Here is a 23749-nt window from a genome sequence, read left to right on the forward strand (position 1 = left end):
TAATTATTGTATAGATTGTTACCAATGCATTACTTAGATTTTCACACTTTTAAAACTGACATCATCAAGATATCGTTACAGTAATGCAAGACAGAAGACAGACTGATGGTTGTCTTTGCTGATTGGCTTGAATTCGTATGCATTCCTGCAATATTTGTATAGCTTTTAAAATCACTGAAACATATGCATATATGCTGAGCATGCAGGTGATTATTTTGTTACAATACAATGTTCTTCTGGGAAACCTCGGGTCGAAGGCATTCATGCGAATGTCACTTACCGTTACTCCCACGAACACATTGCTGAAGACGAGGCACAACTCTCATAGGAAGAGCAGTTGCTGATAACAGAAGGATAGTACGTCGCACCACACCTTTGCTGTTCTTTACTATTTTCAAGTTACAAAGAAAAGAGTCTGAAGTGGCTCAGTCTCCAGACACCTTACTTCATAATCTGACTGAGCCTCTGTGAGATCCACTCGCTCTGAAATCCACATAACACAGAGAATAACGTGTCAGCATCCAGTTCCCCAAACCCATCCAACAACTCCCTAAAGATCTTGAATCCATGTCCCAACTGTTTTTGGACAACAGGGGAGTCCCCAATATGGGTGAATTTTGTTTTGTTTTTTTGGATAGTGTATAAATTTTCTGGACTGTATAATCTGAGGGCACTCTGGCACAATTAGCAGTAGTTTCTTGACAGAATTTTGATTGCTTAATCTCATCAGATAAAAAGAAGTCAAGCACCTTGACAATAATTTTGCATAACCACTGATTTGCTGGGTGACTTAGATTTGCCAAATTTGATGAAGTGGAAGCAGCTTCCCAATGATTTTATGTGCTTTAGCCTTTTGTAATGTGCTAGAGCACATAAAATCATTGGGAAGCTGCTTCCACTTCGTCAAATTTGGCAAATTGGTATTGCATTTTCTTGTCTCCCTGTGTAAGGTCAGTGTCTATAACTTTAAGCTGATCTTGCAGCAGGAAATACATCAAGATGAGATTTTGCCTTGATCTTTGACAAACTGACACATTTATAGAAAGAAAAATATTTCACCCTTATCAAATACTCTTGAAATACTCCTGAGAAGAAGCAGGCAAGAGTCACTTCAAAAGGATTCCACCCACCATGCCATCATACGTACGTTCGCTATGAAAAAGTGTGTGTGCTGATATTAGAAGCTGTATGCACACACACCAAATGATTCGATGAAATGTGTGCTAACAAAATGTCTTCTGAACACATCTGACAGGAAGACAAGCGCACAAACCCACCAACCCACACACCCACCCATCCTCTCCTCCACCCTTCGAATGTATAGATGGAAAAGAGATGGAAAAAAGAAAAACTATGATTGATGGTGCCTGAAGGGGACTGAGCGAAGGAATCAAAATATAGACTGAAACAGCAGAATGGAAAAGGATTATTGGTGGCAGTAACTGAATGGGAGGAGAGAGAGCGAGAGCTCAATGAATATGAAAGATGGAAAGATGGTAAAATATTGAGGAGAGAATATTAAGGAGAGGCTGCGTGACACAGAGAAACACTCATTACCATGTTGTGTTTACCTTCACCCGATAGTGGTAGTAGTGTTTCTTTGGGTGGGTGACATCGCCTCAAAATTATATTGGCAATAACAATATTTCGGACAATATGAGAAAAAGTTTTCTTAACATGGTAAAATAAACTTAAATTCCAAAAGAGTTAAATAACAAACAGCAACAAAACCAGCAACAATTTAAATTTTAATAGCGTTTTAAAATTTAGTGCAAATAAATTTTGCAAACATGCTAAATCCAGCTCAGTTAGACTTTTTACTGCACAGTGCTGGTTTATACTGTTTAAACAAGTATTGTTTGGTCAGTCAGTCAAATGAAGTTTAAAAGCCACTTTGTAAATGTAAAGTTTATTTTTACTCTTGTAACATTCTTTCTCAGACACTGATCTCAAACCATTTTCTGAAGCCACCAAAATATATATTTAAATATTGATATCCTGATACTGATTTCATAAACTACTCATGAACTATGAAACACAGGCTTAGAGCCAAGCAATCAGCAAGCCTTTGCTACTGATGGGAGCTTTGTCATCCTCCACTCCCCACAGCATAGCACAAGCACTGTTTTATTTTGGCACCAGTCTATTGTGTGACTGGCGACCTTGGTGTCAGTGAATGATCATTTATACAAGAGCTGCTGTTCACCATAAAGTAAATTGCTTTCTTCCCTGAATATCAGCTGAATATCTATAGATTGTAGTCCTGTGGTTAGTGTATGGTTTCTGTTCTGACTAAAAGGTGCACAGATTCTACTTGTATGCTGAAGCACTGATCTGTTAATCAGATTTTCCTGTATTTCATTATGCTGTGAAATGACACAGGAACAATACTGTGATGGCTGAAGTTAGCAAAAGACAATGGAAAGGGTTGGAAATAAAAGACATGTTGTTTTTGTTTTTGAGAGGGGGTTTTAAACTGTTTTTGGCAGCTCACTGAGAGGATAAAAAAATTCACCATCATCCATCCATCCATCCATCCATCTTCATCCGCTTTATCCGAGGCCGGGTCGCGGGGGCAGCAGCCTAAGCAAAGAGGCCCAGACCTCCCTCTCCCCAGCCACCTCCTCCAGCTTATCCGGGGGAACACCAAGCCGTTCCCAGGCCAGCCGAGAGATATAATCTCTCCAGCGTGTCCTAAGTCTGCCCGGGGCCTCCTCCCGGTGGGACATGCCTGGAACACCTCACCCAGGAGGCGCCCAGGGGGCATCCTTGTCAGATGCCTGAACCACCTCAGCTGGCTCCTTTCGATGTGGAGTAATTCACCATCATACATTACTTATTTGACATGATGATTTTCTTTTCATAGTTTCATATCTGACTGGATAGATGTCCTACGGGGCATCTGCAGTGCGTAGAAGTGATCTGTGGTTGCCTGTTTGTATTCACAGTGTGGTTTGCTGTTACTAATACTGTACACTTCTTTTGCTCCATTCTTCTATCTTCCCTTCCTCCTCTCCATTTACATCTTCCAGCTGCTACATTGCCATGGTAACTGTGCCACTAGTCCTGCAGTGCTGTCTATGTGTCCTAGACCCTGCGCAGGAATTAAATACCTCTAATTAAACAGCACTAATTAAAGACGCTGTTTTTCATTTTCTGTCCTGTTACACTTTGTTTAGTTTGAATCTGTTTACTTGAATAATGTAAATTTTGGTTTCATATCACGTGTGAACACAGCTCCACACTTCCACTGTAACTGTCTAATCCAGGCTGTGATATCTCATTGTAGACACGAACTGATTAATATGAACCACTGGAGGTTAAGCCTTGTCCTTTCATTCCCTTTTCCTCCTCCTCAGTTTCTCGCTCTTGCCATAATCCTGAATTTCATCATAGTTTCAATCACCAAGCCATTTGCTGCTAATCAGATGGAAATTCTTCAGTCTAATATCCTGAGGGTCTGATGAGCACCAATCCTCTCCAAAAAAAAAAGACTTATTAAATGTTGGAGGTCTGCATGAATCCCTTGTTGCCTCTCTCATGATCTCTTTTTCTCCTCTCTTGATATTTTTGTAATGTTTTAACATCAAGCTTCATTTTCTCTTCTCTTCTCCCCCATTTACTCACACAGAATATCTCCATCTTTTCTATTTGTTTCACTTCACCAGCCCGTAGTTTCCGCTCTCCTGGCTGACAGAAAGCTGTTATTTGGTAAAGGTCAGCTTGTGATTGGCAGCTATACGCTCTGAGTCGAGATGAATACTGTCAAACCACTGCTCATTTTTGCAATTGTAATGAAGGACTGCAAGAAAGATGGCTTTTCTTTTGTTCAGTTTCATGTCACAGACTCAAGGCTAAATATATTTATACATACATATGCATGTATTGCACATTTCTTTTTACCCCTTCCCCAATTATTTTGATTTCCCCACCTCGTCTTCACCGGAGAGGGAGCAGGCAAGTGAAAATGAAGAGCCACAGAGTAGATATCACATTTGCATGTATCTGATATGAAAGCATATGTCTTGGTTTTTGCTAAAGTAGGTCACTGTCACTGCAGTTTACTGCAGGAAACCTAAAAATGTGACAGCAAAGTAGCTTCTATATATGGTGTGATGAGACTTCTTACTACATGCACTCAGTTATAATTTACATTTCACTTCACTTTTTCTTATTCAGGTGCAAAATTCATGCCACAGTGTTTTTTCATAGATTCCATAGTGATTTTTCTTTGGAAACTATTTGATTGTGGCATAATTATAACTGACTGTGGTGTCAGTTGAGACTGCACGATCAATAGATGGACACATTGCTGCTATTTCACTTTACTGCAGTACATATAAAGACACACATGGGAGATCCACAAAGCATAGACGTGATCTTAGATCAGGTCTGTTTGAGTTTTCAAGTCGGCTCTAATCTCTGTCAAAAAACGTGGAGAGTTCAGTCCAAAATACTTGCGAGCAATCGACTCAGCACTCATGATTTGCATGTTGTGTTGAACATACATTATATGTCAGTAGGGCTGCCACAAACGATTATTTTGATAGTCGACTAGTCACCGATTATTTTTTGCGATTAGTCAACTAATCAGATCATCATCCATTGGAGTAAAACGTACAGCTTATTGCACCAGCAGCATCTGCTCTTATATAACTATCATTAGCTTACAGCTTTAAGTGTTTAAGGTATGTGCTAACTAAAAATAAAGACAAGATGATAGTTTATTAAATTTTAATGAAATTTGCAGATTGTTTCGGTGAAGTTTAATAAACTCCTTGCTATCTAAAATATAACAGGACACTGGAGTATATTCTCGAGCATCTCACACTTCTGATGATCAGCTGTCTGCTTGACGTTTATTCAGCTGTGTAAAAACTATAACTTTAATCTCAGACAAACCGATTTACTCAGGAACAAATAAAATACTAAAAAAAAAAGCCAAACAATAACATTTGTAAGTTATCTAAGTGACTTATGTATGTTTAACCTGAGTAGCGAAAGACGGTGGTGGGTTTGAAAACAATTTGCAGGGAGTCCGGTGCTCTCACGGCTCTAGTGACCTTGCCCCCGGCTAGCTATCGAGCTAATGGGTAACAGACGTCTCCGAAAACGTCGGAGCGCTTTTGAAAATATGTGGTGTCTTGATAAACTGAGCAGATATTTGAGGTTTACACAGCTACATTCTCGCCTGAAAATATGTTAAACGTGTATTTTGTGACCCAGAAAGAATAATAAGAGTAATATTAAAACTAACTAGCTGCCGCCATTGTTGGAAACTGAGCTGGGCTGCGCTATGAATTCTGGGACAGAGCTACTTCTTCTTCTTCGGGGTTTAACGGCAGCTGGCATCCTTGTACATGCAGTGCTGCCATCTTCTGTCTCAGTCCGTTATTACACTCTTAAATCCTGCTACTTATTCCTGCGTCTTTTGTGATCTTACAAAGCTTCAAACGACGCGTCGACTATTAAATCAGTCGTCGACGATTTTGATAGTCGACGTAATCGTGACTAGTCGACAAATCGTGGCAGCCCTATATGTCAGTAAGTCCATTAGCTCATGGACTTATAATTGTGAAGGTGTTAATACACACAAGTATTAAATACATATCAATATATTATTTGGCAAAAACCTGCAGGTGCTGTGAGTGTCTTCCCCATAAAAGAGGATACCACAGGCTGGGAGAGCAAATAGCGAAGGAATGTCTAGTTTTTATGTTTCATGACAATCTGTTCGGTCTTTGGTGATTAAAAAAAGGATTAAAGTGACTTTCTTTTGTGGTGAAACACTGCGTGACTGCGTGTCCTGTGCGTGCATCTGGTACTCTTGTCATCAACCTATGAGCACAAACACATTCTCGTGCAAAAACGTCTGAGGAGACCTAAACATCCTTTCTAAACACAAACACACCAGTTGACCCATCGCTGATGTGTCTGATTTCTCTTTGCTGAGAGAGATGGATCTTAAATAATGTCCACGCACATATGCACACACAGTTCTAAGTATAGTATAAAATATGAACAGGGAGGATCGGTGCAGTGGGTGAGCCTGCTAACAGCTCCAGGGACAACTCCATGTCCTTTTAAATGCAACTTCAGCAGCATCCTTGCAGCCATACTACATCATGTATAAGACATTTGACACAAGTAAGATGTACACTAACAAGCAATCTGTCTGACTAATAACCTACCTGTTCACTCCAATATGTGCATACATGTTCTGCACAGCCAACTAGACAGACAGAGGTTCCCATCTGACGGCAATCAAATGCTCGCATTAATATTTGAGTTTCTGCTCTGTCCAGACATGCTGCGGAGAAAACTGCATAATTGATGTGGAAATGTCCGACTACTTAATCTCTCCTCCTGTTTTTGAGGCAGCCAGCCGTTCCTCTGCTATTCATCTGTGTTCACCCTTTCTTCCTTCAGCCTCATTCTGCTGAATTATTATCAGAGTGCTGTTTCTCCCTGCAGATACTGACCGTGAATATCCATTCCACTGCTTTTGCTCGGATATGTCAGCATATTTAATTAAAAAATGTCAGCTTTATTAAACAGAGGATCATCTGTGGCTTCTGTGGCAATGGCTGCATTATGAGCTTCACAGTCAATTCAAGCTGTTCTGGAGATATTTGGTGTTCAGTGAAGAGAAATGTTTCCCTTCTGTGTTGAAGTTGAAGCAGAAATTGAGTGTTTGTGTCCCCAGTTTCTCAAACTAAGTTATTGTTTAGCTACTTACACGTGATTTTGTTTGGGGAAGCTGTTTTTTCTTCCCCTTTAGCCAGTTAAAAGTAATTAACTCACTGATTGCCACAATCATTATATGATGTGTTATCAGTCTAAGTGATGTAAAAGGAGTTAACTGAACTGCATTCATTTATCTTTGTATATTTTCAGCAGTGTAATAGTAAATGTAAAAAGCAGGTGGTTCACCTACTTTATCTTAATCTAAATTTTTAACTCCACCTTTCTGTGTGATTCAAGAAGACAGACGAGTCATTCCTTTAAGATCTTTACCTTTTACTTTCCCCTGTGTGCTCATTCACTTAATGAGACACTCAATCAGGTTGTGAGAGAGCCCATCTTCTTTCCTCTCTGTCTTCTATTACAGCCACTTCCCCTGTTTATTTATTTATTTATTTTTCCTATTTATTTTCTGCATATCGCCCACGCTTCTTCTCTTCATACATCTTACATTCGGATTCTCATTTTGCTCTTGTCTTGTTCAAGGTCAGAAATTTAAAGTGATGGAGAATAAAGGAAAACAAATGAATGAGCAAAACACTTAACGCATGCTCTGTTTTCACAGTGAGGGCCTTTTTATCTTCCCATTCATATTTTCAGGTTGGTAAATGCAGCAGGAAGATGTCTTGCAGCACAAATAATTCATTCTGTAAAGTTTTAAGAACCCCAGTATGAACAATACTGCACAGATGAAAGAAGGCATATTTATTTAATGTTTGCGTCAAAGGAAATCTTCTGGTCAAAAATAACTTGGTGATGTCATCGAGAGTAGGTTTCTGGTTAGACCCTGTACAGAAGAAGACATTTATAAAAATATAATAGTATATTATAGTCCAAGTATTTGGTTTGGGTTGGGATGGAAATATTTGCAGTGTTTTGTAGTAATACTGCTCAAGCAAAGTATCTATAAGGTGAAAAATATTAGTCCTGGCATGGAACAAATCTCCGACACAGTTACTGAATTTACCTCTAATGCATCTTACTAGTCAGTAGGTAATGAGCTAAGAGGGTAAAGTAAAAGGAAGTTAACCAGCTTTTGGTAAAGACAAAGTTTTCTTTTTTCTGATCCACAGATATTATTTTGTATTTGAGATTACTGTCTTGAGTAAGCACATATCTTTGCTATGTTTTATTATTGATATAATGATATCATTACTGGGAGCCGTTACTTGGGCTTTGATCAGAGTAGTAATACAAAGTCCCTCTGCCTCTTTCTTTATTATTTTGTCTTGGATTTTTATTTCCTTGAACTCCACTTAAAAAAGACATCTCACATCTTTATCATCAGTCTCAGTTGCCAGTTGTGCGTTTGCAGACATCCCCTTTTCCTCTTCTGCATCTTTGCATCTTCTTTTCCGTGATCATGGTTGGTTGGCATGCTCACTGGCATCAGCATGATGCGCTGATCCCTGATACAAACAATAGTAGCACCAAGTTGCTGAGCAACAATGACATGAGATGACAAGTCCAGAGATGACAAAAAACCCCCAAAAAACATTTTTCTTACCTATTTGCATAGTCTGTGGTGTAATTTTCTTAAATCTCTTTTCACTGAGCAAATTCACTGGATTAAGACTTCACACATTGTCTTTTATTAGTAAAATGGCACACGTTAACAAAACACATCCCGATCAGTTACTTCATGGCTGATGAGAAGTTAATTAAGGTAATCGGATATGATTTTCATTCCCTGTGATTCTCCCTGAATTAGCTGCCACAAAAGTGTTCACTGTGTTAAAGAAAGAACTCATCACGTGAACACAGATGTAGGTTTTCTGTCTGTCTTACTGTCATTCCTGCTTATTCCTTTACTTCTGTTTTTCAGGGACCAGCCCACTGGACAGTCCTCGCAACTTCTCTCCCAACACAGCTGCACACTTCTCCTTTGTTCCTGCTCGCAGGTAAGACTTCCATTTATGTGCTAAGGATGTTTGTGTTTGCAGTCACACATGTAAAAAACACATAAACAAACTGATTGTATTAGTGATCATTAGCTCTTACCAGTTCTTTTCAGTTTTAAGTTATACAGTACATCAGGAAAAAAAATAGAAATAAAGTAATAGATTGCAGATGTTGAGCCCAAATAGATAAGGTGTACTTCATCTTTTAATGTCCGTATCTTTGAAACAGTGTTAAACAACTCAGTGACCTATGAGAGCTGAGCAGCTGCTGATGTAAATGAGTGTGTGAGCTGATGAGGAGGCAAATTTGTAAATACTATTTTACATATCTTATCTTTAAAAGATCTGTACTCTCATATCTGTGCCGTGGCTAGCGTATGTTGCTAACTTCCGGGAACTATTGTGAGACACTGTGATCCCTAGCTGTGGTGGGGGTGTTGGAATCTATTTGATTGAACTGAGACTCTCCATTCGAGGACTGAGCCGAACAGGCAGGCTGTTTGCACGACGACGTCATCAAACACCGAGACACTGTGTGTGTGAGGTGCAGCAGCGAAAAGGAGCATTAGTGCTGATTTGAATTGGAAATCCCTCTCTGTCCAGCCACTGACCTCAGAGCTGCCGCTGCTCAGCACACTGTGGGGTGAGAGGGACACCGTGTGGTGGAGTCTGATATGACGGGCCTACTGTTCCTACTCGCATAAAAGCCTTATTTTACCAGAAACACTTTCATTTAAATGTATTTTTCATTTGGCTTTGCATGAAAATAATTGTGCTTGTTGTCATAAAATAAAAAATACATATGGCTTGCAACAAAAAGTGTGCCACTCTGCACTGCCAACAAAGTATCAGCAGTTAAACGTTTTTCTTTATCAGATATGTTTTGTTTGGAAAACCAACTGAGGCAATTTGCATCTATTTTTCAGTCTGTGTGACAGCAATAAAAATAAATAAATAAATAAAAAGAAAACCATTGTCTTGTCTTCTTCACAGCCATGGACACAGGTCTGACAGGTAATGTCTCCATTCTGACCTCTGACTTTTCCGCCTGCCTCTTCCTGCCCTCTGTCCTGCATGACTCAGCACGCACGCACACACACACACACACACACACACACACACACACACACACACACTTATCTCTGCTTTTTTTAATAAGTAGAGATAAGAATGACATGAAAAAGCATCCTCTTGTTTTTTTCTATTGGTGAATACTCAAACATTCTCATTTGTTCTCACAAAACACTTCCACAGGGGAAATCCATTTTCAGTTATGGCTCTTCAGGCTAGCCTCTCCTGTACTCTCTCCTCTGTTCACCACCTGTTTTAGGAATTCAAACATCCTAAATAGCAAGACCAGGAGTGTTCCTTTTGAAGAAGAAGGGTAATAAGGAGTGAAGTCAATCAGACACCAGTGGGGGGGGGGGGGCAGAAGAAGGAAGGAATAACAAAGAAAAGCACAAGAGGAACTAACCTTCAAAATAAAAGTGGAACTAAATTGAATGAGGGACAGTCCCGAGACAACAGGAATATGTAGACAGACAAGGTAACACGAGAAAAATGAAGACCCCCCAGAACACGTAGGCAATAGAGAGACAAAAAAACAAAAGAGAGAATTGCATCCATAAACAAATATCATAATGAACACCACAGGGTTTTGTTTTGTTTTTTTAGAGGAAAAACAAATCATTTTTTAGACATTTAAATAAGTGCTTTTATGCTCTTTTTATAAATTTCTTCAAAAATCTCCAGAAGAAGTTTCACTCGTTTTAGCCAAAAGTGTAAAACAAAAAGAAATGAAATACTTGCGAGATGTTTTTAAAGTCGGACATGTTTAATTGGATTTGGAGCTGAGACACAGAAGGGGTAAGGAGGCACTTCAGGTTTGTTAGGATGAATATTTACTGAAAGTGACAAAAAGCTGGCTAATGTTTGATAACCAGAAGGTATTTGTGAAGTAAAGAATCCGGCTTTTCTGACACAGGATGAGCTGTCGAGTCTGTGAACTCTGTGGTGCTTCTCTTTACGTGTGCAAAGTCTCAGTGGATGCTTTTTGCACGCATTAGGTTCCATGCTATCTTTCCGCTTCACCTTTTCTTCCACCCACTGTAATACTTTTCCACTGTATGTGACACTACTTCATCTTGTTATTCTGGCTGTGGAGAATATGTGGTATTTCACTGAAAATGATCATTGAGTGCTGATGTCTTCATTCATTTTCTTTAATGTTCGCTCTTTGTTTTTAAGGACGGATGGCAGACGCTGGTCTCTCGCTTCATTGCCTTCCTCTGGATATGGCACTAACACTCCCAGTTCCACTGTCTCGGTAAATAAATTCACTATACTCTGTCTATGCATGTATTTGTATGTCTGCTGTAGTGATCTATAGACTCATCCATGAAAACTAGAAACACATACTTTATTTCACTTACTACAAAGCTGCAAAACTGCCGTAGCCTCCACTGCTGATTCCTTCATTCTGATACCTTACTGTGTACTTCTGCGTCCTACTCTTTTTCTTTCCCTCACTCTTAGGGACATGTCAAATGTCCCACTTGGTCTTATTCTCCTCCTTGTCCTTTACCTTCTGCTGTTCTTTCATCTCCCTTTTTTAAAATTGCACACTTCCTCTGTGGCTCCTGCCTTTAAAATGAGACTTGCTGTGCATCAAAGGCAGTAGCCTGGCTAAGTTGTCTGAGAAGCCGTGAACTTGAGCATCCAGACTAACACAATCATTGTAGTAAGAGAGAACCGAGCCCCCCTTCTCTTTTATCTTATTCGGACAAATAAGACCTTTGTTGTGTGAATTTCACCCTAACTGGTGGGTTTTTTTTTATGCTGTATGCCCTTTCTGTCACAACCCCAAAAGGATTCGTGCCTCCTACTGAAATCAAACCAGGGACTTTTCACTTGTCAGCTTTAGAAACTCACATTCACTGAAGTTCAGCTTAAAGTTGTTTGGAAAACCTTTCCAGTAGTGGAATTGCAAAGCTACATACATTATAATTTGATGACACACAGATTTACAGCTATGCCAAGCACTTCATTCTTCAGTCTTTCCACTCTGTTTTTCTGTGTAGAAACACCAGGAATTCCTGCAAGGACAGACTACCACAAATTGTTCCAGCTAGAGATAATGCTAGAATGTCCTTGCGCCAATTTCCATTTAGAGCACTTTAACTTTTCAAAAATACATCATACAAGCAAAAATAGTTTTAGCCTGTAGTATAATCCTAGCTTAGCTCCCTTCAAACCTTACAGGCATTTCCAGCTTTGAGTAATCTGCTTTTCCTGTCCCTTTCTCCTCTAATGAGAAGGGGACTAAACTTTACTCCAAAGACAAACTCAACCCAGAGTTCTTCTAATCCCAGTTTAGCTCCGGCCTAACTCCTCACTGTAGCTTCAGTGCTGGTTGTAATCTATGCTCCGTTTGTGCTCCTCCTCTCACAGTCCTCCTGTTCATCCCAGGAGAAGCTGCACCAGCTGCCCTTCCAGCCCACACCTGACGAGCTGCACTTCCTTACCAAACACTTCAGCTCTGAGAGCATCACAGATGAGGAGGGACGACGCTCCCCCGCCATGAGACCACGGTCCCGCAGCCTAAGGTAGGAGCTCTGGGCTAGCTCACAAGATATACTCTGATTGGATCCAGCAAAATGCCACATGAAACCCAGCCTACGTGTTAGCGGAAAGCAGAAATGAACGATAAAGCAAATGCCCTCCATTTTTTCTATAGCTGCTAGAGGCTTCCTGCAAAAGAAAAACCCTTGTAGGGCCCAGACGCACAAACCCTGCTTGCTATTCAAAGAAGAGTTGATGCAACACATGTCTCTGCTAAACATGTCTCTCTCAATTTTGTTTTACATTCAAAGGGAGCATATAATTTTCAAAAAGGAGTATAGTTTCTCAGCTTAATCAACCAGTATTATGTCTTTGTAAAATGTACAATTTTACAAACAATGTAGATCTTTTTGCACTTGTAGGTGCAGACCATTCAGATCAAGTCAGTACTTGAATTTAAAAGTAATCTCATAAATGTATCCTTTCTGTCCCGTGATCTAGAGATGGCTTTTCTCACCTTCAATTTGTGTCAGAAAAAGTGATGCAACGTAGCTTTATCAGTCAGTCCTGGATGATGATTGCTCATTTTGAGTGTAAAGTTGCTGGGCCTTCATTGGTCTGTAGAGGAGGCTCACACTGCTGCGCCCCTTCACTTGTGGAGGTCTGATTTTTAAATACAGCATAGCACTAAAATAGCATTTCACAAAGGATGAACAAACATTAGCAGACCCAGATTGTGTGTGTATTTGTCAGTCTTAAAAAGGTCACACATATTCCTCTGACTTACCCATGACAGGTATAAGTGAGAATAGTCCTCACTGTGACACTCACCTGTCAAACTGTAGCTCTGTCGGTGTTGCGTTGTCTTTGGCCATCTCCAGCCATCTTTGCTTTTTTGTGATTCTATTTCTGTTCCTGGTTGTCAAGAGATACTTTCAGATTTCACCTCATCCTATCATCTACAGATTTTCTGTATCAGTCCTCTTTAAAATTTCCTTGTATCACACACTTGTTTTGACCCCTTCATCTTTATCCCTGTTTCTTTATGGATAGATATCGAATGCTTTCATCCTATGAGATGAAAGCAGGCAATACCAAGTTACATGGTGTGTATCTGATTAGACTCCCGCTGTGTTTAGTGGTGTGTGTGTGTGTGTGTGTGTTTGTGTGGTTTGCTATCTCAGGTAATCCACCATCAACAGTGTCCCTATGTAACCTTGATATCTCTCCAGTCAGAATATAAAATGAAATAAAAAGATCTCAGATGTTACATTTTAGCACCAACCTGCTTCTATCAGAGATAAAAGAAGAGCTGACAAGCATAGAGCACTTGCTGACTGTGAGCAAGTTACTTTACTCTGAGGTGACTTTGAAAAGTGTTTCAACTGTGGCTGGTTGTCAGCCCCCCTCGTATGAAGGAGGAGTGAGCCTCAGCAAAACCCTGACATCATATTAGTCTACCAGCAGTGAGTGTCATTAAAAAGCTTTTAATGAGCAGTCTATAGACAATCTACAAGTTCAGAGGAATAGCCAACAGAAAGCAGTAATAATGTGAGGAGTAAATGCAGTTTAAACGTTTGAAAAGGAAACGCAAAAAGATAAAAGAAGAAGAACAATGAAAGAAATTAACTGGAGTCACTGACTGGACCCATCAGACAAAAGAAGGAGCAAGAGAAGAAGAGTATGTGTATTTGGATGAGAGGCATTATAGTGAACATGAGCTGCAAAGCAATAATATATAATAGAATGATCATGATTTTATCATTCTGTTGTAAGGAATGACCTTCACCATTGTTTTTGTCATTCTCTAGCTTCTTTATTAATTTCATTTTTTGCAGAAGCAAAGTAGGATCATAGATCCGTTTGTATTGTTGGGCTGTTAAGACATCATAGCTAAAACAAAAAATATATATACCTCATATTTATGTAGTAAACAAGGATGTTTAAATACAGAAAAACATTTTGTTTTAAATTCATATCAGTTTTATACACTCTTCAATCTGTCAGTCATCACCTGGACAGTTTCCATCACCTGAGGGGGTTCCTTCAAGGCTGAGCAGCTCTTGTCTCCTTCCCTTTCACTCTACAGTCTGCAACCATTTCTGTTGGTGAGTGTAGAGGTCAAGCTAACTGATGCAGCACTCCATCATTGCTGCTTCCTTTTTAACAGTCCTTACCGAGCCTGAAGATGTGGCCTGGCTCACTGAATAAATGATGGTCCCACTAAGATCAAACCAGGTGGACTATGTGTCACTGCAGGATTTTTTGGTTGCCACTAAAGTGTCGCCTTAAATCTGACCGTTACTAGCAAAGCCCCCACACAATAACAGCTCCTTCTAAATGATTCATGGTGGGAATGTCACAGGCAGAAACCATGTCTTCTTTTTCTCAGTGTCTGGTAAAGACACAGCAACTGATGAGGGGAGGTGCGCACTACTTAATCTCCGGGGAGCATCTCTGTGACGTCCACACCTTTTTAAGGCTGGTAACTCCAATGAGCTTATACTCAGCAGGCACTGATTCCCTTCTTTGCTCCTCTTTTTCTGAGCCTTTTTCATAACAGTATTTTGCTGTTTTTAAGACTGCACTTCAAAAAGCCTTAAGAGGGCTTTTGCTCTTAATCTTAGCAGTAGCTTGGATCAGCACACCTGACAGCTTTGCTTTCTTCAGTGTTTTTTCTACACTGTGTGTCCAGACTTTTCTCTGGTGCTTTTATGCTGAGCAAACAGCAAAGTCAGAAATGGTAGGTGACTAATTTATCTGACAATTTAAACTTTAACGAATTTCACGCAATAGAAACAAGTTGCGGATTATAGATGAAATGTGTACTTCCAAAGAAAGGCTGTATGCAAACACAAAAAGCTAGAAAATATTTTATAATTATTTTTTTTAAATAGTTGAGTTTAAGCAGCTTAACACAAATTGAAATTCGTGACTGGAAACAGAGCCAGAAAGTAAATGAAGACAAAGTACTGAAATTACACTTTACATCAATTTTGAAAAGAATTTGCACCACTGTTTTAGGATTCACTAAACAAACATACCTTCACTGTTCCTTTATCTTTTCATTAGGTTTTAGCTTGGAGGATTTTAATGACATCATCGATGAATTTTGGTGGTGAAGGCACAACGTGCCCCCCTCTCTGTCACGCTCAATTAGGCGTCTTATTTCCCCAAGTCAGACGCCTCAGTTGTGAAGCAGCAATGTTATTTTTCTCTGTCTCGCTCTCTCACTCTCTCTTTTTCTCTCTCACACACACACACACACACACACACACACACACACACACACACACACACACACACACCAACCAATCATCTCTCCTCTCCTCCCACCTCACCTCAGCCTTCCCCCAGCCTCACCATCACCGTCTGATTCCCTGTCTCATCTGATTTACTTCAATTATCCTCTGCAGAAATCAGCTCTTTTGCATTTTGAGTGCCTTTTGTCACATGTGGCACCACTTAGAAAGAAAATGGGCCTTCACCCAATGTTTTAATTATCAAATTTCACATCTTTCTGAAAGTATAAGTGCTAACTTTCGAACTGCAGCCCCACACTAAAACAAGTGTCCCACAGTTTGCTCCAATATCTCTTCTCCAAGGTCATTTCTCAGAGTAATGACTAAGACGATTTTCGCAGGGATTGCCGCGAGGCAGTTTTTATTTCCCATTACCGCAGAAATATAGCCAGGTTCTAATTAGCCTTTGTCTGGCTTTCTTATGTTATTCATCCAGAGGATTTCACTCTGGCGTCCGCTACCGCACACTGAATGGGAGATTTATTTTAATATCTGCTCAGGCTGCTCACAGGCATGAGCGCCCAACAAGAAGAACACAAAGAAGACACCAATGATATACTGTGAAAATTAAGAAAGTGCCTCAGGCTGTTTTGGACAAACTCCACCTCCTTTACTTACTGAGCCCTGTGGCAGAGCTACAGGTTTTGATTGATTTTCTCTTTCCTTAAAGGCACACGGACATTAAAGAAGTGCTTAAAGTTGAACATGTTATCGCATCAGGTGATTGACGTACATGACTAACAATTGCCTTTGTTAGTCATGTACGTGCACAGATATTCTAGCCTTTTTCTTTTTGTAAAGCATCAGTAAACCCGAATTCTGTCTTATTGCTGTGCCGTTATGTCACAAAGACAGTTTTCTTTCATCAACTAGTTGAAAACACATCTTCCTTCTAGCTTTTTCAATTTTAAGCTGTTAACAAATTCAACAGTCCCTGCAGATGTTTCACAATGAAGCAGTGAAAAGGAAGGATGAGGTCCTTTTCAGTTAAGTTTGAAATCGTTATCGTAGAGTTGGATCAGAAAATATGTAAAGGGAGGGGTCTGTACTTAATTTGATTGATTAAGGTGCTCATGACCATAAAACCCTCACATGTAGCCGAATTAAAAAAAGTTGCAAATACCGAGCCAAACTTCCTGCACAGCAAAGAAAAAACAAACCTTACCAGTTTTTTTACCAGTTTTTTTTAATTGCTTGATTGCTGCCAAGGTTATCCTTAATAAATGAAATAATAATTTAAAAACTGCATTTTGTATTTGCTGTGATTATGTTTACCTAGTATTAAAATTTGTTTCATCATCTGAAACATGACAAATATGCAATGAAAAGTAAGAAATCAGGAAGGTGGCAAATACTTTTTCACAGCGGGGTGTGTGTGTGTGTGTGTGTGTGTGTGTGTGTGTGTGTGTGTGTGTGTGTGTGTGTGTGTGTGTGTGTGTGTGTGGTCATCTGTCAGCGTGATAAACTGCGCTCATGACGTTCAGCATGTTTGTCACGTTCAGGCTGTTCTCATTCCTATTACGCTCGTAATTGGACTTTGAGCTGCTGGTTGATGACTCAGAGCATTACCTCATGGTACAGGTCACCATGTATGTGCTTGTGTGCACGGGTATATTTGTGTGTTTATCAGTGACTCATGCTAACAGATGTGTGGTGGCTAAAATGTCTTTGTGTTTGTTTGCTAGGTTTGTAACCTCAGTCATATTAAGTCTCTTAAGTTTGCAGAAATTGTGAGGTGTCTTTTCTGCACTTCCTTTTTTAATGTTTTCTTAAGATTTCAATTCATTTTAAAAACAAGTAACTTGTTGGTTGGCCTTCAGGTCAAATAATTATTTTTTTTGTAAAATTAGATATTTTACTATATTTGAGTTTAGCAAAAATGTTTTACCCCCTTGATGTGATGACCCTTTATGAGGTTAAGTTGTAAGAGCAATAAAAAGTCACTTTAGGCCTCTTGAAAAACAGGAAATATACACTCAGTGCAATTAAATTTTATTTATATAACCTCAGATCTTAACAAGTCACCTCAAGGTGCTTTATATTGTAAGGTAAAGACCCTACAATAATAGAGACAAAACTCCAGCCAGGCTGGGGGTGATGGGAGGAAAACAGGACAAAAGACACCCTGTACATAGCTTAGCGCTTGCTAAATTGACCATAGATGTCGATGTACATTGATGGATGGATAAATGGATGAATGGATGGAAGTGGGCTGCGTTATAGAGATGCCTTCATTAATTTTCCTCCTTTTGCTCAGACCATTTACATACAAGAGGGAGCAGAATTTAAAATCCAGTGTGCTCAAGTACACTGGCATCACCCTTCTCGTAATAAACATGTATTCAAGTTGTTTCTGAGTAACACTAAAGGCAAGCTTAGACAATTTTAATAACAGTTGAATTTATGGCCGTGTTTCTTCATTGTATCTTCAAGAAGGATATTTAAAATCATTCCAGGAACAGTTAATAACAACCAAACTAATGGTTTAAAACAGATGAAGATATGTTGTGTGCCAGATTCCTAAAGTTCCTAAAATGCTCATCGTTTGGAAAGCAGTTTTCACTTTCATATATGATAGTAAATGAAACTGAAGGTTATCAAAGCCTTGTTCAGAATTAAATGTTTCTTCCGTGACTAAAACACATACACACACATACTGCCTTCTACCTGTCATCATCTCATATTGTGAAAGTGAGACATGGAAAGGTCAAGGGTATTGCTGCTGTTGCTGTTTTGTGTTATTGTAGAGAGAGGTCAGGTGTGGGGGTTGGTTCATGATAGAATAAGAAAAGGGATGAGTCCCTGGAGAAGCACAATACAGAGAAAATGAAGTCCACTGTTGGTGCTAGTATGAACTAAAGGAGACATCACTGTCAGTCTGTCAGGGCATGAAAACCCCCCGAGGACTAATGGAGACTCGCTGCACGGAGCTGGACGAGTAGTGAAGATGCCTGGCTTTTTACTGACGCACACATGCTGTCCGTTGGTCTGCCAGCCTCCAGAGGGGTTACCTTTGCGCTGCTCAGTGTGTGCAACCATGTGAGTCTAGAGGATGTCATGGTATTCGGTTGACACCGCTGAAGATGCACGTATGATGAAGACCCCCAAGTCCTGTTATTGTGTGTGAGCACCATCTCTTTTCTCTTCCCCTCTGCTCTGAGCTGACCGAGCCTGTCTGTCACTTCGGTTTCCTCAGGCCTGTTTCTGACAGGGCGGATCTTTTTTTTCAGAATACAAACGAGCACCAGAACTTTTCTAAATGTTCATCTGTGGAGAAAAAAAAATCTGTCTTTGCTTTATCCTAGTTTGTGCTTTTTATGTACGTTACAGAGAATCTTTAAAGAAATTCTATTCATTTTTACCATCTGGAGATTTAAAGTTTGGGTCTACTACTTTATACATTAGAGGACCATGACTATCATTAATTCTGACATAGTGAACAGGTAGACTTATGTACTGAATTATTTATGGATGCTCACATGATCCCTTCTCACAAGTATTTGGCTTCAAATGCTAGTGTTTGTGCATCACATACTCATGTTTTTGGTTCCACAGTATACACAGAACAATTTCCTGATGAGCTACATCAAGAGTAACGTGTGACTGTCCTGGAAAGCATATGTTAAACAGCTTTTTGAAAATAATTGTTGCCTGTCAGCACATTTAACTAAAGGCATGCTAAGACTTTAATGGCTTACAGTTGGTGATTATCTCCATTTGCTTTGTTTCAGCCCTGGGCGCTCTCCTGTGTCCTTTGACCATGAGATTATGATGATGAACCATGTGTACAAGGAGAGATTCCCAAAGGTTTGTATTACTGACACACAGTTCCTAAAGAAACTAAAGGAAGTGCTAAAAAAAAAGGGATGAACAAAAGAACAACAATGCAAGAACCTCAGTTTAAGTCTTTGCTTTCAAAGTTGGTCTAGAATCCAAACAACAAGCAATTAAAAATGTTTAGAGTTCACTACTGTTTGGACAACTGCAAGAATTTGGGGATTTCATCATCTTTAGTACACAGTGTATTTAAAAAAAAGAAGAAGAATCTACAGATGTTTCTGTGAGCAAGGGAGCACGCTGAGAAGTAGTGCTGAACTGCAGCGTTACATCAAAAACATACCTGATTCTGTAATAAGTGCATGGGCTCAGACACCTTCTGCTTAAGTTAGTCAATGAACACATTTCATCTCTATAGCCACTAATACAGTTTTAAGCAGTCCTATAAAAACAGCAATGGTATTTTGATATTAGTTGTGTTTTTTAGGTTTTCATCATTGACACAGTTTTTGTCATATTGCCTCTGCACACCACCCCGGTGGATTTTAAATCGGTCTTTCAAGATATTTCTAAAGCGTAGACGTTCAGCTTTAATTCATGACGTGTTGCTAATATATTGAGTTAACTGTTAAAGAATGTAAATTGCATTATACGTAGTTCAATATTTTAAGATTGTTTTTAAGAAGTGGATAAAAAAAAAACAACTGCTGTCTAGAACCCACGGACATCACATATGCTGCATTTCCTCCATCGAGATGCTCTGCTAGGCCTTTACTCAGCCAGCTTTAGTTGCTGCATGTTTGTGAATCTTTGTGCAGTCAGTTTAACAACTGAAAATCATGCTCTATTAGGCTAATATCAGGTCATTGACTTGGTCAAATATCTCATTTCTTTGTCTAGAGAGACTTGGATTGCTATGTGTTTGTTCATTATCCAGCACCATCAATTTTGCAGCATTTGTCTGAATTTGAGTGGAGAACATAACTTAAAAAAAAACAAAATAGATGCACCACAGTAGTTAAATAAATTGGTGCTAAGAACATATTCAAAATGAGCATATATTTTCAAGCCCTAATGCAGCACTGCTTTAAAAAAGATGTTGTTCATTACTGTGCAGTAAGGCTGCACATCCACAAGTGCAAATTAAGACTCCAGCATGCAGAGATATGCACATGCGTAAAAAAAAATCCAGAAATGCTGTCCAATGATCTGGCTGATGAAGTCTAAGAGATCGATGCGTTTGCTTTGTTTCTATTTTCTATTTAATACAGGATTTATACACAACTGAAATATTATTGCAAGTTGTTTTTATTCAATGAAGCAGCTGCAGTAAGTGCTGTATGAGCAGCATTTTGAAATAAAATACTCTAATTTCTCATTAATATGTGACATCAGCGTTCGTCTCTGTTCCATATTTCTTTTTTTTCTTACAGCGACCTGTCCCTTTAAGTATTTGTTCAATTACTGTGACATAGATGATGTATTATGCTAAAGACTAGAAGTTTAGTGTTTCATTGAGTACATTACTTCAGGCCTGTATCAAACATCATTTTTGAATAATTAATTTTTCAATTAGAAGGGATTTTCCCTTCCATATGAGATTATCTTATAGCCGTGCCGTTTACTGTCTCTCCATGTGTCTCACATGAGCGTTCCTATGTGTGACTCATCCGTCTCCCCACCTTGTAATTTCCTTCCGCCTCCTCCCCTCAGGCAACAGCTCAAATGGAGGAGCGTCTGGCCGAGCTGCTTGCCTCCTCGGCCCCAGAGAAGATTTGCCCATTGGCCGACGGGGTCTTGAGCTTCATTCATCATCAGCTTATAGAGTTGTCCAGAGACTGCCTGGAGAAAAGCAGAGAGGACCTCATCACTTCCCGCTACTTCTACGAACTCCAGGAGAATCTGGAGAAGCTGCTGCAAGATGTAAGTTGATTCACAAGTTTATTCACAGTCCCGCAATGAGCCACTTTTGCTTCCAATTCTTAATCATTCCTTTGAATAAAGCGTGTAAGAGCAATCTAAATATAAGAACTTCATTTGCTTCCAATTGTGTTCCTCATGCACTTCTAAAGAACAAACAAACAGACACACAACAATCAGCTCGGACACTTTTGACCAGGTGTAGACTGCAGTGTTGATTCTAGAGACCTCTAAATGTTTTAATTATTTAATTCTTTTCATTATTTTCTTCTCTTTAAAAATACACAAATAAAGACACAACATGTATAGTACCATCCCAGCCATGCTTGGTTTACTGTGCAACAACTTACAGTGTGACACACACCTTTGTTCACTCATTGCGAGTATGGTTACATGTCTTATGAATGCACAGAGGCTGCCGTTCCTTACAGACCTAAGACTTCCTGGGCTCTCACACATTCCTTCATAAACAGTTTGTATATTTCTGTCAATCAATTTAAATTTACTCACTTGGTGTGACAAAATTACCTCGTGTCCGTTTACACACGAATATCAACATGACAGAGCACAGAAATGTACTTACACATGTGTGAGCGGTGGTGACATCTCTATTAGCTCAGTTTTCGGGGGCCTGAGGGTGTGATATTGTGGCTCCCACAGGCCTCTTATTGACCTTCTGTTCTACTGGGACACATAAACACAAGATATCTCAATCATAGACACACACATATATGCAGGCAAGCACACACACGCTCTCCGATTTTAATTTCACACTTCAGTGGTCACTAGGGACTGATGGATGACTCTCCCAGACGCAAGGAGGTGCAGTGGAAAGGTTTTGGGATGGCTGAGGATTGGAGGGGATTCCTCTGCTTTCGATTGGCCAGCAGGTTCACAGAGGAAAGGGGAGGTGGATGTACATGCATGAAGCCTGTTCAAAGTCTTTTGGAGGGTGCGAGGAACTCGGGTTGTGCACATCTGGAGAAGCGCTCCCAGCTCAGATGGCAGTGCAGCAATGCGGGCTGAATGATGACATCACCAATTAGGCGACATTAGACTGTTTTTTTTTTTCTTCTGTTTTTTTGTAATATAGCCAAGTGCAGCAGCAGGTGAAGCAGACCTCCAGCTCAGAAAATGAATTTGTGAGCAGGTGGATGCAGGTGTGAAGGCAACCTCAGCACTTTCATTTATGGGAATTCCACGTAATTTTTGTGGGTGTTTGTCCGAGACATGTATCGCACCTCGTGGCAGAGGAGGCTGGAAGAAGAGGAGGTGGAGGAGGTGATAAGGAGGAGCGAGTGGAAGGTGTTCATGGACTGCTGGGAGGAGGAAGGGACAGATGCCGACTTTACAGTTGAGTCAATTTCGGTTTGATTCAGTGTAGCTTTATTGAGACGTTGAGACTCGGTTACATTGTTGTTGAGGATCAGACTCGAAGGTAAACTGAATGTTGCTGATCTGATGTCATACCTCAGGAGTTGCCTGCACTACTTTCTCTGGCTTTAGTAGCTTGTAACTTAAATAAATGTAAATTGTTCTACAAACAAAACCTTTGAAAGGTTCATAAAAGACAAGTGAGCCTACGTCTTATTCTTACCCCTTATCTGCAAGTTGAGTCTAGCTAGTTTTTTGTGGCATTAAGTGCAACTTTGTGAGCAATTTCTTCCCAAATGCTGCTGTTGTTGGCTCAAAAGTCAGCTCAGAAAGGTGATGCATTATCTGGTATTTACTATTTTAACAGGAGAGATCTCAACAGAGAGTTAATCTAGTTTTTCATTCAATATATTTGTAAATATAATTACATCAAAATTGATCATTTTGCCTGATGTAGTGAATGTCATTCATCTTGTCCATCTTAACTGCTTATCCAACTGGAATCAATGCCATCTTTATTGGGCGAAGTGTACGCCTTGGACAGGTGACCTGACCATCACAGATCCAGTGAGTCAAAAACCAAAAGGAACACCTTAAATGAAGGCTTTTTATCCCCAGATAACTTGATCACTAAAATAAATCAGCCGTTCTTTTTCTTCCATGGCCCTCCATCTCAACCTATCCCTCCTCTGTCACACCAACCCTCAGCATATACTCCTTCACTAAATCCATGAATCTTCTCTGTGGTTCCTCTTTTCCTCCTGCCTGGTGACTCCATCTTCAACATCCTTTGTATAGTGGATAGTATAGCTACTATCCCATCAATGCAAATATTAAAACAATCTCAACCCTGCCTGTCTAACTTTTCCTGTTTCCCTTAAAAATCAGAGAAACACCGTAGAAAAGTCTAAAAACACAAACTGCGTGAAGCTTGATGGTTTCACTTTCCTCTGTAGTGAGATTTCTGTGTGCCACTCAGTGAGCGTGAGTGAAGTGGAATTTAATCAGCTGAAACTGGAAAATGACAAAACTCAACAGAAACTTGCCATTTGATAAACTGACCCTGTAATTTTACAGGAATAACGGTAACAAAAATAATAGTTTGTATGTTCTCTCAGTGGCTTTTTACTATGCTTCACTGCACTTTACACGAGCCAGTTGCAGAGTAAC

The 23749-nt window shown here is 39.7% G+C and overlaps 1 protein-coding gene across 9 annotated transcripts in view; it reads left to right on the forward strand.

Moving 5' to 3' along the window:
• mast2 (microtubule associated serine/threonine kinase 2) overlaps positions 1-23749 on the forward strand; it is a 140496-nt gene that overhangs the window by 93455 nt on the left and 23292 nt on the right. For 7 of the 9 annotated variants that reach the window (XM_026147102.1, XM_026147104.1, XM_026147103.1 and 4 more), the window contains 6 exons: positions 8570-8645; positions 9639-9659; positions 10893-10971; positions 12096-12250; positions 19240-19315; positions 20999-21208. In XM_026147102.1, the coding sequence (XP_026002887.1) occupies positions 8570-8645; positions 9639-9659; positions 10893-10971; positions 12096-12250; positions 19240-19315; positions 20999-21208 (617 nt within the window). The remainder of the gene's footprint in view (positions 1-8569; positions 8646-9638; positions 9660-10892; positions 10972-12095; positions 12251-19239; positions 19316-20998; positions 21209-23749) is intronic. The other 2 variants (XM_026147105.1, XM_026147111.1) reach the window with 1 other exon arrangement.

This window comes from Astatotilapia calliptera, chromosome 17, assembly GCF_900246225.1.
Source record: "Astatotilapia calliptera chromosome 17, fAstCal1.2, whole genome shotgun sequence".
In the NCBI taxonomy this organism is placed as follows: Eukaryota; Metazoa; Chordata; class Actinopteri; order Cichliformes; family Cichlidae; genus Astatotilapia; species Astatotilapia calliptera.